Genomic DNA, 19,061 nt, shown 5'->3' with positions numbered 1-19,061 from the left:
ATTGCTCATCACCATAATATTATGCAATTCTTTTTTTTTTTTCATTATCGTCTTTAACCAGCAATCTCTATGGATGCTTATCTCTCTCTCTCACTCTCCATAGGTGCTCCCTATAATTGGTCTTGGTACCTGAAGTCGTTATTCTATTTGCAATAATATTATCTATTTTATTATATTATAAATAATATTATTAGTTTTATTTTATCAATAATTTTAATAAAAATAAATATACAATAAATGAACAACGACAAAAAAATTATAGTATAATAAATAAATATATAATAAGATTTTGTAATATTTTAATTTTAATTTAATTTTTAAATTAATACCTAAGGATAGGGGTGGCATCGAACTGAGCCGATTTGTGAGCAGCTCGAGCTTGGCTTGGTTTGATTTGGTTTATCTGGATCTCGAACCCATATCAAGCTCGTTTAATGGTTCCCAACTCGTTTAGTCTCTGATTTATTCCTCCCCCCATCTATCGTCGCCGACCCTTATCACCACCGAGCCCCTCTCGCAACTTTCTCTCCCTCTTTTCTATCTTTGTCTCTCATTCCCCCCTCCTCGACGCTTCTGTAGTCACCATCACTATTGCTCGACGTCCTTGTCACCGTCACTCCACTATTGTCCACCCCACATGTCAAATTTTTTTTATTATAAATACTATCTTAACCTTGTTATGGTAACAATAGTGAAGAATCTAGTTCATATCACTGTACTGTGTACATTGTATGTCATTTGCCACAAGAAGCTCCATTAGAACACTAAATTTGTTGTTTCTCGTTGTTTATGTTCCTATATCATGTGGTAGAAATATTTTTTTAAGTGGAAACATTTCCTCCTTTTCCCCTAAGTAGGAAGAGTATTTCAGAAATCTATCCTACTCATTGAAAGATATAAAAAAATGCATTTGTCTTTAGTTGTTTAGTACTGGCAATGGAATTAATATGCTTACACCTTGGTAGTTGGTTCAACATTATCACTTGTTTTTTAGAAGGTTGGAAATTTTTATGAACTTGTTTGAGGTACAAATTGGTAAAAAAATTGCATGATGTTGGATGCAATTTGTACCTCCTCTTATTATTTGAAGTACTCTCTTAATGCTAATTTCACTCAAGTTTTCCAGAAGAACAAATTGGTAGCGTTTCAGAACTATGGCTGTAGGAATCTATGCTCCGAAGAAAAAACGAAAAATGGGCATGCGATTAAGTCATCTAAAACCATTTCTCTTAAACTTTTTCTCTGTCTCAATAATCTGGTCCATGAATCAAAACGATTTGATTGATTACAAATGGACAAAACTAGCGTTGCTTTTAGAAGGAATGTTTTTGTATTTGATTATTGAATAAAGTTTATATATAATTATACAACTTTTATGAATAATTTTATATATAATATATAAATAATTTCATATAGGGTTAATATATAGAGGTTATACCCAATTTTATGTAAAATATATGCATAATTTTATAAAAATTTATTTGACATATATTTTATGCAAATTTTTAAGGAGCTCAATTACAATTTTAGGACTCGGGTCAACACTGAGTTCTAAATATTTAAATCAAACCCGACCCGGCTAGTTCAGGTCTGATCCCCTACGGACATGAGTTCCGTTATATTTTCCGGTATATTTTTATATTATGATATTGTACTTTTTATATTTAGGTTCGCATGTCACAAGCTTTGCTTACTGTACGTTCGACGAGCTTCCCTTCTGCGGCTCTGCCTCTGGCGCCGTAATTCATCAAACTGGCGTTTCTCGCATACGGACGAGCATTCACTTCTGCCAGAAGACCCGACACTCTTTCCTTTTCTTCTTTTTACAGGTATTCCTTCCCTTGTACACGTTCGTTCGACTGGCTTTCCTTTTACTTCACCAATTCCTCTTATTCTGGTTCCTCTCTGAGCTTAGAGAATTTTGTTTCTGTGTTGATTTTGTCGTGTTGATTAATAACATCGATACCCTATTTCTTCTTGGAGAGATTTTTTGGTGAGTTTACTCTCTCAAAGTCCTTATTAACTTTCTTCTCTTATTTATATATATCTTGATCAGGAGGAGGCATCGGTTTGTCCTGTTTATTTTGTGCTTCTCGCCTTTTTTTTCCCCCGTGTGCTTGAAATATTGCCTCTGTTCATTCATGGGAAGAAATTCGTGACTGTTATATTACTTAATTTGAGGAGTCAATAATTTAATATAGAAAGATGAAGAAAATAGCTCACTTTTAATGATCTGTCTTGTCATTCATGAAGGAAAACGAGGCACGCATCAAGTAAAAGTGCTCGTGAGATTCATTCCGTGTTGAGATGTTAAATAGATTTTTTTTGTAAATAGGATTCTTAATCCATTATTACCAACCTTATTTTTTTCTCTCTGATGAATCCTTATAATAGATTTAAAGGTTTCTCATATTATATTATTGGAAAATTTGCTGATCCCTCTCGAGGGTTTTTTACATCATATGTTCAATAAAACAGGAGAACGTGCATTTTTTTTATGTTTTTTGTCTAACATATTTTTTTCTTCATTTTCATTATCCATTTTCAGTTTATGTTGAACTAAATAAAGGCTCAATGTCAACAGTTTTTTGACTTCCGAACTCTCAGATCTGCTTCACGGAAAACTGGTCTCTTAACGTCCTAGATAAGCTTAATCACTTTGCAAGCCTTAACAATGGTGGTTGAGGAATACCACCAACATGAACAAGATCTTCCAGTTTCATGCCCTCGAGGTGGTCCCATCTATGGGCCTTCTTTTGTGAGTCCTATGACCAGCATTGCTGAATTTGAAGCCTCCATAATGGAAGAACTCCAGGTACCTTTTCTCTATGAAATTTCTAAATGTCATTCTTTCTTCGATGCATTGTTATTCTTATTAGTGGAACATTAGTAAAACTACTCTTGCAAATGTGCTGGAACTCTCACTTGTTGGTATGTAATTTTTGCACATGAATCCTTTTTTCAAGAAAATTCACCCTTTACTAAAAGAAAAAGGTGTTGAAGAAACTACATTCTTAACATATCATTAAAATTTGATGTCAACTACAATCTTAACAGATTTTTTGATTTTTTCTTTTCTCCACTTGTTTTAAATGCAGAGTTTGGAAGCAGAATTGTGTTTAGGTTCTGAAACTTTCGAGGAAGAACTATTGTAAGTCAGTTGTTCTGATGTTTTAGCTTTTCATTACCATTTTGTGACTTACGTATGTGTTTTGGATTATAAGTGTTTACTGAAATGGTGTTTTCTATATAATCTTTTTAGTGAAAAATTGGTCATTACTTGAAACGACCTTTATTACATTATGTTGAGTGTGAAGGAGTTGTGGAGAGAATGGAGTGAAGAAGAAAGAATTTGAACTTGCCATGTATATCTTTAATAGCTTCTCTATACATGTCATATATGTTTTGAATGGCTTTTTATAGTTCAATTTTATGCAGTTAATTCGCCTGCTACATGTTTTATTTCTTTCTTAATCAAAGGCCACTGATGTACTCAATGTAACTCATAACTGACAGCTGCATGGGCAAACATTATGTACAAATAGATGTATTTCAAAGCTCCAGTCTCTATCTTAACTTTTGGTTTACAACAAATTACCCTGTGGCAGTAACTTCTTGTAGGTCCCACCTCTTACAAGAGAGGTGCAATTAGGCTTGACCAATGTTTCTGACAACTATTATTGGTATATAATGCTAGGTTAAGTTATTAAGAAAAAGATTGTTGTGAAAAAAGGTTTACCATTTTAACTTAACTAAGAGTTACCATTTAATTTAGTTATCTTTCACAAATTACTTATCTGACATGTTATTTGTTTATAGAGTTGATGAACTTAAAGTTTTTACTGAGGAAGAACTTGTGGAGAAGGCTTTGAAAGAAGCACTCAATGTATACTCTCTTCACATTCCTATAAAACAACCAAATGCCAAACGATCTTTTCTTTAATGACTTCTTATGTGGCTGGCTGCAGGATGGTGAACTTGAAGAAGCAGGAAAGGCACAGATTTCAGAAGAGCTGTCTAATAATGAGATGTAGGTTAAATGTTGACATTCACATTAACTATCCTCTAGCGGCCTAGATGAAATTTAGTTGACTCGTGAAGAAGCTGATTGTACCCAAGATCTTGAATTCCTGTACAATGCACTCTCTTGTATGAAAAAATTAAAAATTAAAAAAAATTAAAAATTAAAAAAATTAATTTATTTAAAAACAGTTTTCCCCTTCATATGTATTTTATTTAGGTTATCCTTTTTTATGTGTAAGGTAGTAGCTGCTGGAAATTAAAATTTCAAAGCGTAATCTATTTCTCTGCAGGAGTTTAGAAAGTTCTGACAGAGTCTGCAGCACTTCTGAGCTTGTTGCTGTTGAAGTGTGTGACAAAGTAAGTTCTGGAGAAAATGGCCAGGATTTGAAGAGGAGGAAGAAAAAAGGAAGAGCTTTTGACAGGAATACTCGTGCTGCAGAGCTTGAAGTACGTAAATATATTGCACCGTGCTTATTTACTTTCTCTGAATTGGAAATCCATTTTAAAAGATTGATTAGGTTTTTAGTGATCTCATTTATTTTTTTCCAGCAGAGATTGATTGTATGTATTATAAAAAAAATAAAAGACATTGTCATTCTATATGATGCTCACAATCGTTGGCAAGCAATACAGGGAAACTTTGTTCCCCACAAGCTCATTGTGGTACCAAAACAAGCAACAAGGGGAAACTTTGTTCTATGAAACCAATTGACAATTGCTGAATCACCTTCAACTACAGTGACTCAGAACCGGTCTGAGTGCGACTGAAGCCTGTGAAGCAGCGGCTTGGTTTCTGTTTCTATCAAGTTGTAGTAACTGTAGTGGAGAATACCAGAAATATACTCCCATTTCAGCTTCTGATAACATTACTAACTGAGCTTACCTTAAGGTTCTCTTTACAGCTATCATTAAATGTGAATTTAATCCATCAACAGGAAGGGAGGGAGGGAGTGAGGGGGGAGGAACCCTGTAGGAAGCTGTGGCACTTCTTGCAAGATGATTGATTTTGGGATATTATTGAACTTCAAAGAATGCACTGAAAGATGGTCTCATTTACACCACTATTAGAGCAATTATTTTTCCCTGTTCCCTTCCCCTTAAAAAGTTCTCTTGCCTAACTGCCATTTAAAATTTCCACATCTTATGGTCATCCTTACCGACATGGTCATTAGCCTGCACTCATGAAAACTAGGAAAAAGAGGAAGGAAAAATTGTAGATCGGAACCAGATCGGAGAAATGAATGGGCAATAAATCATGAGGTGGAAAACAGTCTCATTGACACCACTAATGGAGCAACTTTCCCCTTATAACTTGTCCCAGTTTCTCTCTTGTCCAATGCTGCAAGAGAGAGTTGCCAAAGAAAATCCAAAGCTTATAGCCGACCTTATCAAGATGGAAACATTGGTCCTGCAAGAGAGAGCAACTTTCCCCTTATAACTTGTCCACTTTCTCTCTTGCCCGATGCTGCAAGAGAGAGCTGTCAACGAAAATTCAGAGCTTATCGTGAACCTTACCAAGAGGGAACATTGGTGCTTGCTCAAGAAAGGTGTAGGAAAAGAGAGAGGTAAGCAAAATTGAAGACGGAAACCGGATCCTGTAAGTGACAGCTTTCTTGAGATGACTTTTATAAGATGGTGTGTTTCTCATGCTTCTTTTCCACTTGTCAAGAGTGATTAGTCTTGAAACTATTAATATGGCGTTAGGTCCCAAGCATGTAGAACATGGATTTTAAAGGGATGATGTCTCATTTGTCTAGAGATTGCGTCTTAGGATGCAAGAGAAGGATGGAGACTGCTAGAATAAACGTTATGGTAGATAGTCCCTGTTGCGTAATCTTTACTGGAGGTCGTTTTTAGACAGTTGCTGAATATCAGGCATCTCTTTTTGTGGTTTCTTTTCTTCTTTACACCAGTTATAGGTTACATATATTTATTTGATAACAACGAGAAAGGGGAATTCCATTAAAAAGGGAGAACAATTACAGATTACATAATTGTAATACAAAGTACAACGACAGAACAAATAGAAAGCACAAATGGGAAATGAAGAGCTGACAGCGAGCTGCTGGGTGACTTCTTCCCTAACTAGACTATCAGCAGTGCTATTTGCATTCCTAAGGGTGTGCAACCAAGAAATGTTCAGATTTCTACAAAGGTTTTCAATTTCATGGAAGTATATCAAGAAGCAAAAGCGGCCGGGAGGGTGCTTGCTGCCATTGGCCCAACTAATGAAAACTGCCCGAGTCCTCCTCAACAACAAGAGGGGAGGAGAATCTCTCTGTGTAGAGTCAGAGGCCCTGAAGTAAGGAAGCCACAGTAGAATCAAACTGGCCAAAGGGAGCAAAGTAAGTTGAATAGCAGCACCTGAACCCACTTCCCCCCAAGCTGTGTCCAGGTTGATCATGAACTATCATTGAAGTTGAGCTTGAGATGCCCCTTAGGGGGGGTCTCCTACACTGTGATGTTGGGTATGGTGTCATTGCAAGGATTAATGATATCCCTCTAGTTTCTTTTGACAAGAGAGCCAGGAAGATGGAAGGCCTCATGAAATTCGGTTGCACAAAAAAGCTTACTATGTATGGTGGCTTCAATAATTCCTCCAATTGTTTTTCGCTTACCTTAGAAAACTCTTCTATTTCTTTCTTTCCAGATATTCTATATGATTGCAATGATTATAGAAGACATATATCCTCGTAAAATAAATGCTCATTTTAACTTTGGCTGAATCTGATGTTACACGGTTCAATTTTTCTAAAATGGATAGTAGTTTCTGAATTTTCAGGGGATTAAATGTATACCTATCATTGGTTCTCATAAAAAGGAAATATTTTGGGGTCGATCTGCAACTTTGTTGAAGATGGACTGAGCTATATTTTTTTCTGTGTTCCATTTGTTCAATTTCCGTGTAAACAACATGCTATCACTTTTGTTTGTGTCAGGGTGGTTACTTGACAAAGGTTAAACAGCTTGCAGAAATCAAGAAAAAACAAGATGAAGACAAAGCAGCTGCCCAGCTACATTCACTCAGGTATTGATTTTCATGCATTTTGTGTTGACGTTCATGAGAAAATCTTGCCATGCTGCTGAGTATTATATTCACTAATATTTATTTTGCTTCAGGGGCAGTACTACTATTGTGAACGCCCCAGTTCCTACCTCAGAGAAAATTGAAAAGATTAGCTCTCTCAGGTTCATTGCTTCTGCAGCAAAGGTTTGCACGGAAAAAAATCTGTTTTAAAGCTTTACCTATGGCTCTCTCGTCAGTTTTTTTGTTTGGCAATATGCACCAATTTGTTCTAGGAGTATCTCTGTCTAACAGTATTTTATATGTAGATAGGGGACCTGAAATATGTGTTCATATATTTTTAATACACCTATTAAATCATTTCTTGACATTAAGGAAGAAAGGAAGTGTCTTTTTCTTCTTACTTTCCTTGATGCATGAGAGGTTTACACTTCCAATTTACGCTGAATGTATTTAGAATGGGCTTCTCATTAGTAGGAATTCAGTTTCTGATGACTTAGAGAGTACGTTTCTGCTTTAGGTAGGTTGGTTTAGCTATTTAAAAGGTGTAAAACACTGACCTATAAAGCATCCAATATGAGTCTCACATTAACTACAGACCTTGATTCTTGGTTAATATTAAGTTGTCTTGAATCCCAGTTGGAGGGTATAACTTTGTCTGACCTGGTCAATCCAAGGTCTTTTGTCTGAGATGTGAGTCAACTTGGTGAGATAGCTAACTTGCAAATCATGCCAAATTGATGTACTACTCTTGTCTCTGTTCAGTAACAATTCGACCAGATTCCTCTGAGTTGATATATGGCTTCCCCAAAAAGCATCAACTAGAGTTATAGGTATACATTTTCTGTGTGCATACTGTAATGAGTTTCCTATCAATGGATCTTTGATGCATATTTGATTCTCCTTGCAGATTAAGTCATCTTGTACACATGAATATGTACCAGTGCATTATCCAGATGTTGTTCTCACCATAGAGATTTACCATAACAGAAGAACAAACATGAAGGTATTTATCAAAAGAAACAATAATTTGGGTTAACTGTTTTTATTCTTTAATTGTATTCACATTCTCTTTTTCCAATTAAAAAAGGCACATTCTGGAATATAATTTTATGGAATTGTTAGTGGGATTACCATGATCTATTTGGTCATTTATCAGATTTAGTTTCTTTTTTTTTTCTTTTATCATATCACAGTTTGACATTGAATGTAATTTTTGTAGATCCAAGAATTATTTGTATTAGGAAAGCAGACTCTTACCCAGTTGAAGGACAATATTTCATGTGTGACAGACGAGTTGATGCATAAAGCTGAGCAGTATGATCCTTCTGGGTATTTCCTGATTGAAGTACGTTGATTCATTTATGTACTATTCTATCATTCAACTGAAGCTGATTAAATGTTTTAACCTAGACCTGATAATTTCTTCATGCCCAGGATGTATTTTACAATGATCTCAGACATCCCTCTGCCATTGATTATAGTGAACCCATATTCACTTGGCTCAGAAACTGCAAGGAAGAGGCACTAGAAAAATGGGAATCTGCCATCACCTCTAATAGCTTGCAAAAGAAGCAAAAATCCATGTTTGGAACTGGGTTTGCGTCCCACTTGCCCAGCTTTAAAGCAGTTGATATGTATAAAGCAAGATTTTGCGACTTACATTTCAAATTGGGTTGTGGGTATCTCTACTGTCACCAGGTACTATTTTTCATTGCCTGCTTTCAGTCTTTGAATGTCGGTTCTTCCTTTGGAGCTAACTATTTTGGTTGGTAGTGATATGCGTATACCTAGTCAACAGGTTGTATGATTCGTACTATAGTAAAATCACCGTTTTTCTGCTTGGTGTTGTGGTGTTCACTGTGTGTTTGGCCTTTAGGCTTATCACTGTAACTGTTTACAACCTGCAATTACCTCAGTTATAGGGAAAAAGGTCAGATAATTCAAATTAACATACTAAAAGACGTGTTTCCTTACACTATTTGACATGAGCCATGTAGCAACAAGTATAGAATCTGACTTTGAGCTATCAGTTGATGATATTCACTGAGCACTCGAAGCTTTGTCTTTTTGAAGCTCACAATTTCATTTGCTTACTATGTTGTGGTTGTTTATGTGCCTGCTTTCCAGAAGCGCTATATTCTGGACTTGACTTTGCTTTACTCATGATGATTCAGGGCGACTGCAAGCACATTATTGTTATCAGAGATATGCGATTGATCCATGCCGATGATGTGCAAAACCGTGCTGCATATCCTATCCGCATTTTTCAACCTCGACTACGGCACCAGAAATGCTCCATCTGCAAAATTTATTTTGCCACAAAGGTTACAGCTGATGATAAATGGGCTCAGGAAAATCCCTCCTACTTTTGTGATGACTGCTATTTCCTTCTCCATTATGGTAAAGATGGATCTCTGATTTATAATGAGTTCAATGTATACGATTATCAAAATGCATAAGATTATCATCATGATTGAAACAGCTTAGAATGTCTACTGCCATTTTTGTTCTTTTCTGAATCCTCTATTCTGATATTTGACTCTCCAGAGTGAGATAAGTTCTTTCATTTGTAAGCAACAGCAGAAAAGGTGAAAATTTCAGATATTTGACTCTCCAGAGTGAGATGTTCTGACTCCCCAAAACAGAAAATAACTCTTTTAACTTCGTTGTATAATATCCTAGCAAATTCAAAGGCGAGGAATGAGAAAAATGCAGACAAGTCAAGCAGCTTCACAGAATATTTCGATCATTTGATTTAATCATGACAAGCACTTTTCTAGTATTTGAGTTGGTCAGTTGTTGAATTCAAGAGTGGTTAGTCAAATAATCAATCTTCTTCTTCTCCATTCTTATCCAGTAACTCATAACCAGGAAGGAAGCTGTTTATGCTTAATTTTCAGTCTCGGTCTCATTGTCCATTATGGAGGTCTTAGTTAACTCCTGAAAATGAGAACATAGAAGAAGAGTAATTCCAATAAGAGAGAAGGAAAGATAACCTGCTTGGAATCAAACTCCAAAAGACCAGGTCTTGCTTTCTTATCTTATGATGGTGAATAATATAAATTAAATAATCACTTGATGATTTTGACTCAAAGAGTCAAGAGAGGTATCATGGTTGAAGTAATTGACCTAGCTCTACTAAGATATTTTTTGAATTCTTTGATAATTCAAATTCGAACTCCTTTTACATTTTTAGGGTTTATTTGAAACAGAAAAGAAAAAAAATGAGAACTCGATCGTTATAATTTCAAAAAATACTTAGTGAAAAAGGTGAATTTGATCATTCTTTATTTTTACGAACTATTTTTGGGAATAATAATAATCAAATTCTCATTTTCTTTTCTAAGGGTTCCAAACAGACCCTTAGTCTCCTTACTCTATCATTTTCTCCGTTCTAAATAGAATAAGAATTTTTTAGGACTTTTTTCCTACCCCTTTGGATCCATCTCACATCAAGCTATTTTTTATTATTCTTTTCTAAAATTATAAATAATTAATGTGTAAAAAATATGTAAATATAAATATGTTTTATAAATTATCCAAGCGGCATATTTTAAAATGCCCCTTGCTTTTGAAGTCCCTCATGCGGTTTCTAAATTTTGATCGGGTAAATTTTGAATATTGTATCAACAATTCCAAAATTTGATACGATATGTTAACATTTCTAAAATTTGTCACCATGTTTCTCATGCCGGTGCTATATCGTAAGAAATATTAAAACTTAATACATAAATTGTATTTGTATTGTGTTGCCCATTTCAAAATTTGATGTATATTAATTGATGCATGAGACTCCTATGAAGTAACAATGATAGCCTTCTCCTTTGTCTAAATGGGTCTTATTTAGGCTTCCTCCTTGATTGGTGCATGATCACTATCTATTAGTCCTTAGGAGCAAACATCACAGTTGAAGAGGTTACCGGAAGAGACAATCATGGGAGTTGTTTATTGTTATGGGAATGGCTGCCGGTTTTTTTATTCAAGAAAAGCCATCAGCCTTCGACTTACGCTGCCACCTTCGTTAAAGAGCTCAAAAACAGCTTGTTGGTTTCATTTCGCTAATCTGTCTGCAATTATTGAAAGCTGAGATGAGATTCCGCCGACTCTCCCGATCTTCCTTCTCTGCGCTGCTCTTTTTCTCAGTTGCTTTGTTGGGAGCTGCCGATCTCAGCAGAGAACGGACCCGGGAGACGGTAAATACTAATTAAAGCCACCGAAACTTTTGCCTTCTGTAGTGAATTTTACTTCTTCTTCTTTTTTTCGTGTTTTTTGAGGGGAGGGACTTGTTTGTCTATGCTAGTTACCTGTTGGAAGTTGAAGAAGATTAAACTGGTAGATATCGACGATGGAGGTTTTCTTTCTTTTGATTTTTCTGCTGAATAATTCTGTCGGTTTGGAAAAACTGAGAATAAAAAATCTATCCCAGCTCCATATCTGTTCCTCTCTTCAAACTCGGTGAACGGAAACTGAATTAGGAAACATGGGAGTTTCAGCTCATGAACCGAACTTCTCCAAATGTTTAGTCGATGAGGTTGGTCGTTCTTGAGGCCGGTTCATGGAAGAAGCCATGAAAGAGATCATCTGGATAGGAGAGGCTAGTTTGTATTTGAAGTGAATTTACTGACACGTTGTGAGTTGGTGCAATTTGCAGCGAGGGTCGTGAACTACGCGTTTCAAGTATGGGGGCTTACCAAATTGAGTGTTCACCCTGGCATGAAATGACATAAATATTGAAAAAAAATCAAACCTTTCTTTAAAAAAAAAATAATAGTCATGTGACTCAAGTGAAGTCATCCACAAAGTAACGAAATACTTAACTTGTAAAATATTTGAAACACTCAATAATCTCCATATATCGAAGTGAATTAATGAAAAGGGAGTAACACCTTTTAAGTTCAACTTGAGGAGAATATGTTGTCTTCTAGTGTTTGCTCAACTAATAGACTTCACATTTTAAGATAGACAAGTTTTTTCAAAAAAGAAAATAATTATTGAAGTGATATTGCTAATGAATGTCCAAACCGGTTGTGCCATAATCTTACCTCTGTCTGATAAGTGGAAACTGCAGTCATCGGAGACAAGTTCAAGTAATAAAGGCCCGCCTATTTATGACTTTTACCAATTGCCTGCTTTGTTATTAGATCCTGAAAAACACAAGAAGAAGGTGAAAAGGTGATGGAACAATTGAAACATTTTTTTAGTTGGCTCATAGACAATAAATTTAAGGGAAATTAGAAAACAAATAAGACATCAGTAAGCGCAAGCGAAGGTGTGACAAAGGAGGATCCCTTCCCAAGAACTTTGGTTTGGGATTCGTCGGCTATGGTAACAAACTTGTCTGGTAAACATGGAGACCTAGAATATAACATACTTTTATTATCCGTGAGATGCTTGGAGGCCCCTGAATCAATTATCCAAGATGAAGAGGAGGAAGTAGCAGATATCATACCTGAAGCAGTAGTGGAAGCAGTAGTAGAAGATCCAGGAAAAGATGCCATCAGAGCCTTCATTCTTTGCAATAATTCATAATCATCATCGATTACAATCTTCCTGCCTTTGTGTAACTTAGGTTTTTCTTAATTTTTGTCATGAAACAAGGATTGGTTGGCAGTTGCCCAACCTGGTTTGTCATGAAGCTTCCAATAGGTTTCCACTAAATGATTCAGTCCACCACAATGAGTGTAGACCCGGTTATCAGATCTCAAAGGACCAAAGCCAGCCCTACCACCTCTTGCTCAACCTCATATGTAATTTCTACCGTGCCCTTTGGTGGTAGAAGGTGTACCCTTCTTACTAGAATACATAGCAGATGACACCTCAATGTGAGAGATGAAAGAATGGTCTGGTATCCTAAGTAAGGTGGCACTCATGTCATCAAATGATGGAAGTGTCAAGGAGCTAAAATTGCACTTCTTTTAGTGTCTTAGGCACCACTTCACCAAGTCAATCTCAATCCTTGATTTGCCTTAAATATTTTAGGCAAGGAGAAAATTAACAATCAGTAATTATACCAAAGAAGAAGATCTCGGATAAGTTAGAGATCTTTTACGAAGGAAACTTTTTCTTCTAGTAGTTGGGCGCCAACGACCAACCCAAAATACCAGCCTTTGCTACTTTATTTTTCTAAAATTTTCAGTGTTTTGCCTCCAGGATTAAGTTGCATCCAACAAAGTTTCCTATGTAATAGAGGCAAGACACGTTGCAAGTGTTGGAAAACAAGACCAGGGGTATTTTGATCATTTCATCACATCAGCAGATTTATTGTTTTATGTAATCTTGTTCTACATGTTGAATTGTATCTATGGTTCAAGTGTCATGTACATAAGATATATAGAATGGGAGATATAAGGAGATACGGTTTCATTGTTTAATTGAGGGTATTTTTGTAATTTAAATAGACTCTATTAAATAAATAGAGCGCGAGGGGGGTTGTGCATGACCTCCAAGAAGATCTAATTTTAAGTTTTCCTCCGTTCTTCTCTTCTACTCTTCAATCTTCAACTTTTACAGTAAGTTTTGTCCTCAAGCAACTCTTCTTGCACATTGCTCAGCACACCATGTGAGTGCTTCCTATTATTTATGTCTCAATTGAGTCCTGCAAATTCAGACTACACAACAAGATAGAAACATAAAAGAATTACGCTTTCCAACAGAAAGTCATCCCATCATGTCCCTGTTTACTAGAATTAAAAAAACCTAATGGCTTTTCAGGAACAGAAAAAATCTTGAATTGGTTTTGCTCACAGTTAGTCTAAAAGTTATCTACATCAATCCGTATAACCGGTTTGCTAAGTGAGAATCCTCTAGAGCAAAGTTCGCAATTCCTCCCCTTCATCAAGCTACAAAAACAGGCATGTGCTTGTGTTCTGAATGAAGATTAATCCCCAATAGAGCACATATTCTTCTTTTTTTTTTTTTTCTCATCTCTGTAAATGAATCTGCAGAACTTATGAGTGTAAGTACAAAAGCATGCTCCTTTAATTATGCTGAGCTAAAGACTGCAATTGAAGACTTCAAACCTGCCAACAAGTTAGGTGAGGGAGGCTTTGGATCAGTTTATAAGGTATGCAGCCTGCATAAATTGCTTGTAGATGCAGCAGATATTATACCTGAGTGGATCTTATCAAGATGAGCTATCTATTAGTGATAAGTTAAAAAGTCATTTTCTTATTCATTGTGTAGGGCACTCTTCCAGATGGGAGAGCAATGTTAGAAGAAATCATAGGACAAGGATGGTGATTTGGGTTATCAAACTCAAATCACTGTGTGTATTTATGTAAGGAAAGTTGGAAATCTATATGTAGATTATACAAATACTGTAACTGAAACTTGGCCGAAATTCTAGTTAGATTTTCATCAAATGCTGGGAGAGAACATTTTATCAACTGAAGGCACATTTGGATAAGTTTCAGCAGTGAACTCAATCAATTGTCAGAAAATGCTCTAAATACAAAAACACTAAAATTGGTAAACTTTGCTTTGTTCAGTAGTTGCTGCCAATGAAGCTACTAAAGGTTGACCTTGTTTTTGTTCTATTCCATATTTTAAAAGGGAAACAGCACTCACTGTTTTCCATATCCAAACTTTCATTCTCAAAAAACAAAAACAAAAAATCCTTACCAGGAAACAGCTCTAACCTGTTTACATCCTAAAAATGAAAGAAAAGAGAAGAAAGGGGGATAAGAAAGAAGGGAGTTAAGATGTGCTGCAGTGTGTTGCACACTTCACCAGGTCAAAACTCGAGCTCTTTCTTCATTAAATACCCTTAATCAGACAACTTTAACACATCCCAGAACGCCTACTTGATCTAAATTCTTATTCAAATTTTGTTTCCTTTAGAGGTTTCTGTCCAACTTGGTTATATGTCTATTAGAGATATTGGCTAGTGATCCCCTCGTTGCCCATTTTCATTTTATTTAAGGTCTGTTAAGGATTTCCACGGAATCACATTGCTGGCAGCGTAGACTTTGAACAGCCATTAAAAAACTATCAGTTGCCAGAGCAAGTAAAAGTCAAATCAGAGAATTGATAGAAAACAAGACTAATCATTTCTTCATTGTTAAGAATTGACACTATTTATACTCGAATTAATGAGAGGAAACTACAGGGGGAAGAGAAAGAAGAGGTGCGTACCAATGGGGTATGTCATAATCATATCCCCACTTTTCGTTGTCTTCCTTGTCCTCCTGAGCTTTGGATGCTATGTAATGGGAAGGGAGAAAGGCCGAGCAGAGGGACGATTGATGACTCAGATGACCGGTCCGCCAGTTGAAGGTCCGCCAGGAGGAGAACTTCCGCCCTTCAATCTTCAGCATCCTCCTCCTCCTCCTCCTCCGTATGCTTCGTTCCCCTCGCCTTCCCCAATGCAACCTCATCCTGTGTACATGAAGCAAGGGAATGCTGTTGCCAATGTTTGAAACCGAGGAAGAAGATCGATCAGTGTGTGTCTGATGTCCATTAGTATGCAATTCTTTCCAATTCGTTGACTGGTATTCGTTGTTTGATTTCACCTCTAGCTTTTCTCTGAAAGAATCGAAGAACATGTAATGGCTTATTTCAGTGTGGTTTTTCTCCTCGTAAGAATTTTCGTGCGGTGCGGTTAAAACTCTTTCTTCGTTTTATTAACCAAATTTAACTTTTAAAAAAATAACACCCTTACATGACTTTCTCTTCTAAAAAAAGGTTGAAAGGCTTCGTCCAAAAGAATCTGTTCTACCCTTTCTTTTTCTCGTTTAAAAAACTATACACATGAAAAAGGTTTTTTGAGTAACAGGAAAAAGAAAAGAGAAAGAGAAAGTTGTAAACTTTTTCTTTTTACAAGACAAACAATCTTACTTGTTTAATGGACAAGATGTTGATACAGATTGAAAATACAGGACTTAAAAAAAAAATTCTGATTTAAGACTTACAACGCCATCGCCATACTCGTTGAACAGCAGAACATTCCAACCTTTAATGCAAAAATGAGATCATTTTGGTGGCCGACGTCCTCAGTCCCACGCAGTAGTCCCAAAAGTATCCGTTACACACTCTGTTCTCAGTTCTTGAGGGGACCCGTTGAAGCATCACCAGCGAGACAGAGCGATTCTTCCAGAAAAGTACAACCACCCTGGGTTGCATTTATATTCTCAATTCTCAGTCATTTCTCCTTCAATCCGGTTTCTTCTGACTTCTCACTTCTGCATGCGAGTGAGCTTCTCTCTCTTCGTCTTCCCCGTCTTTCAGACATCCATCCTCCAGCCTGAAACGACGAAAAATTCTTCTCCCTTTTCCTCTCCATCTTATAACCAGGCGAAAGCTGAGAAATTTCGGTTTTGTGTGAAATGGGTTTCGTTTTGGTCATCTCCCTGCCTTTGATTCTTCTCGCTCTACTGACCGGTTTTGGATGTTATTTTCTGGGGAGAGCACACGGAAGGCAAGACGTCCGCACTGCTCTACAGGCTTACGGCATGCCGATTCCGCCGCCGGGAGTGCAACCCTTCACTCATTCATCGCCACCCAATGAAAAAAATGAAGTGATGTCAGCGGTTTGAGAATGAATGAATAAATGAAGAAGATGTTTTGCATAAAGAGAACTGGTGTTCTGGGTAGTCTTGCTAGCTGCCATTTCTCTGTCTTCCTTTGTGTTTGAAGATTAGTTGTGTTTTAGCCTTTATTTCCCCTTTCTTCTCTGTTCGTGTTTTTCCTGAGTGCGTGAGGATACAGCTGTATTTAGTGTGAGAAATTTTGTGTGTAACTGTTTATGTGTAGTCCATTCAATAATGAATTCATTGTTTGAAAATCTACTTCGTTTTGGTTCACGATTGTGGTTGATGGAATAGATTACCCTAAATTACGCAGATTGTACTGTCTGAAAGTAGATTACACTAAATAAACTAGGTATTATACTGTCTGAAGGCCCTTCTATCTTTTAGAATCCAGCCAAGTAGAGAAACATGAGCTCAAATTAAGAGCATAAAGGGTCCTTTTAGCTCTCAATTTCCCTTCAAATTTTTCAATAGGGAAGAACTCCCTCCAGACTTTCATACTTCACATTGTTTTTTTTAAGTTACATGACATGTCTGCCTCTGATGAAATTGTATCTCATCTCATCTTGTTCTCTTTCACTATTTTACTTTCAAGCCTTTTTAATACTTTCTCAATTTTAACCAGAGAGGTTTATTTGCCCGTCGGGGATGATAAAGAATCGAACATTCTGCCAGCAACGGAGAAGATATGGCTGTGAGAGCTGGAGAATCTAATTCTTTCATTTGCCTTAAATAAATCTACTACTTAATATTAACCAGAGAAAAAGCAAAAGATAACAGAATAAAGTTGCATAGTCTCTCTTACCTGTGAGAGAAGAGGATAAAGAGATCAAAATTCCATGCTCTTTATTCCATCTCATGTTTCTTCTGATCTTAATCCCAAGTTTTTCCCGAGTGCTCTTCTCCTATGCTGCTTCACTAGAATGGTGTATTGTGAAGTTCCATTCTCAGTAGAGTGTCCTAAAGAAGAGCACAGGAAAAACAAGTACAAGACTTCTCTCCAGAATACTGCTAAAAACTGGAAAACACAAATGTAGAACAATTACTGAAACAAAAGAATACAAATTTATTTACGATGTTAGAGTTTCAATGATTACAAGAAGCAGAACAAAATATTCTGCATATGTTTCCTTCCCGACCCAACATCTTTTGCTGACAGAATTCAAGAACCTTCTGTCGACAGAAGAGATTGCCCTCAACCCCTTGACCCAAAAGAATCGGTCCATCTGAACCTATAACAGATAGATTGTCTCCCGCAAAATCGAAAGCCTGTTCAGAACCTTAATCACACAACACCACCCTGGTCAGCCCCAACACCAAACAGGAAGCCGCAACAAAGAACAGAGTAACGAAGTCTCTAACCGACCATTTCTTCACCGCTTTTGTTTCCACTCGGAGACTCTTGGCCCTCCTCAACGCATCAACCTCCTTCAACAGATCAAACTCCGTCCCTTTCTTCTTCAGTTCCTGGACACATTTCATCAACAGCTTCACATCTTCTTTCTCCCTCTCGAGCAGCTTTTCCATGTGGCTTTCGACATCAGTCTTGTAACGAATGGCCCAAATAATGGCCAGCGAGCAGATGAGAGAACAGACCGACGGTATCCACGACCGATGGCACATGGCATGGGGTTCCCGAGCAGCGGCGGCGCCGAACAGGAGGAGGAGGACGGATGAGTGGAAAAGGAAGAAGAAGCAGTAGAGCTGGGTGATCTCCTTGCGCGTGGCATCGATTCGGATTTCCTTGAGGGCGATCCTGGCGGAGATGAGTTCTTCTTCTTTCAACCATTGTTTCAGCAAGAGCTTGTGCGTGGGACTTTCGGCGATCTGGTGGAGAGGGTGAGGGGGTTTGGGGTTCTTCGGGGAGACAATCTCCTGGAACGCCATGGATGATTCTTGGGATGAAGGACGGAAGTGAGACGCTCGAGGAAATACGTTGAAGAGAATCGGGAACAAATCAACACAACAGAGCTTCGTGAAGTTTTTGAATTCAGAGGCGCCTTGAACTACCGTGAGTGTTGAAGGAAAAGATTTGGGAGCGGAGGCCGGAAAGGGAATGATAAGGAGATCGGAAGACGCGAACGGTCGAATCGTTTAAAATCTTGCAACGGTTGGATTTGACAAATCTAGTTCAAGATTAGGAGGGCGCGTCGTGAGTTTTTAAATTGCGGTTCTTTGCTTCTGAGTAACGGTCGAATTTGATAGGGGTTTCACTAGCCGTACACCTGGCATTGATTGAAGCCATCCGACGACTGAGAGTGAAAGAAAATTTCAAACTACTGGGCCCACTAGAACCAGGACTGGACAGATCGTTCTTAAACAGCCATTTGCTTATTTAAGTTGCTCGTTCACAATTCAAAATTACACGTATGAACCAAGGTGTGCATGTATAATTATTGGGATCACATAGGGTAAAAGTGATTTGTGATTTGAACCTGCATTCTCTTAAAGAAAACAAAAATAAAAAAAAGAGCTAAATACCC

General features: G+C 37.1%; 2 protein-coding genes across 3 annotated transcripts; one reads left to right on the top strand and one right to left on the bottom strand.

Annotated features, from left to right (window-relative positions):
• The first annotated feature begins 1,715 nt into the window (after positions 1-1,715).
• LOC137952012 (snRNA-activating protein complex subunit) lies at positions 1,716-9,644 on the top strand. Of its 2 annotated transcripts, none has more exons than XM_068799054.1 (12): positions 1,716-1,829; positions 2,608-2,815; positions 3,099-3,151; positions 3,820-3,886; positions 3,969-4,030; positions 4,314-4,470; positions 6,963-7,051; positions 7,144-7,234; positions 7,959-8,054; positions 8,271-8,396; positions 8,486-8,749; positions 9,226-9,644. In XM_068799054.1, the coding sequence occupies exons 2-12, from the start codon at positions 2,675-2,677 to the stop codon at positions 9,508-9,510; spliced, it is 1,431 nt and encodes a 476-aa protein (XP_068655155.1). In that variant the 5' UTR covers positions 1,716-1,829; positions 2,608-2,674; the 3' UTR covers positions 9,511-9,644. The 2 variants fall into 2 exon arrangements, with proteins under 2 accessions (XP_068655155.1, XP_068655154.1); XM_068799053.1 differs by having other exon boundaries at positions 2,585-2,815.
• A 7,980-nt stretch (positions 9,645-17,624) lies between these two features.
• Positions 17,625-18,688, bottom strand: LOC137952212 (uncharacterized). The gene has a single exon (XM_068799290.1). The coding sequence runs from the start codon at positions 18,463-18,465 to the stop codon at positions 17,860-17,862; it is 606 nt and encodes a 201-aa protein (XP_068655391.1). The 5' UTR covers positions 18,466-18,688; the 3' UTR covers positions 17,625-17,859.
• Between the last annotated feature and the right edge of the window lie 373 nt (positions 18,689-19,061).

This window comes from Aristolochia californica, unplaced genomic scaffold (genome assembly GCF_029961685.1).
Source record: "Aristolochia californica isolate CCGP_79_NKW_82.1479 unplaced genomic scaffold, dmAriCali1.0.hap1 SCAF_15, whole genome shotgun sequence".
Taxonomy (NCBI): domain Eukaryota; kingdom Viridiplantae; phylum Streptophyta; class Magnoliopsida; order Piperales; family Aristolochiaceae; genus Aristolochia; species Aristolochia californica.
Note: the sequence above shows the minus strand (reverse complement) of the source record. Positions and strands in the feature narration are given on the sequence as shown.

Bases quoted from the DNA above. Each gene is read 5' to 3' on its own strand.
- LOC137952212 (XM_068799290.1), bottom strand. From the start codon at position 18,465: ATGGCGTTCCAGGAGATTGTCTCCCCGAAGAACCCCAAACCCCCTCAC.
- LOC137952012 (XM_068799054.1), top strand. From the start codon at position 2,675: ATGGTGGTTGAGGAATACCACCAACATGAACAAGATCTTCCAGTTTCA. The intron at 4,031-4,313 runs GTAGGTTAAATG...ATTTCTCTGCAG, and splicing joins GAGCTGTCTAATAATGAGAT to GAGTTTAGAAAGTTCTGACA. The intron at 7,235-7,958 runs GTTTGCACGGAA...TTCTCCTTGCAG, and splicing joins TCATTGCTTCTGCAGCAAAG to ATTAAGTCATCTTGTACACA.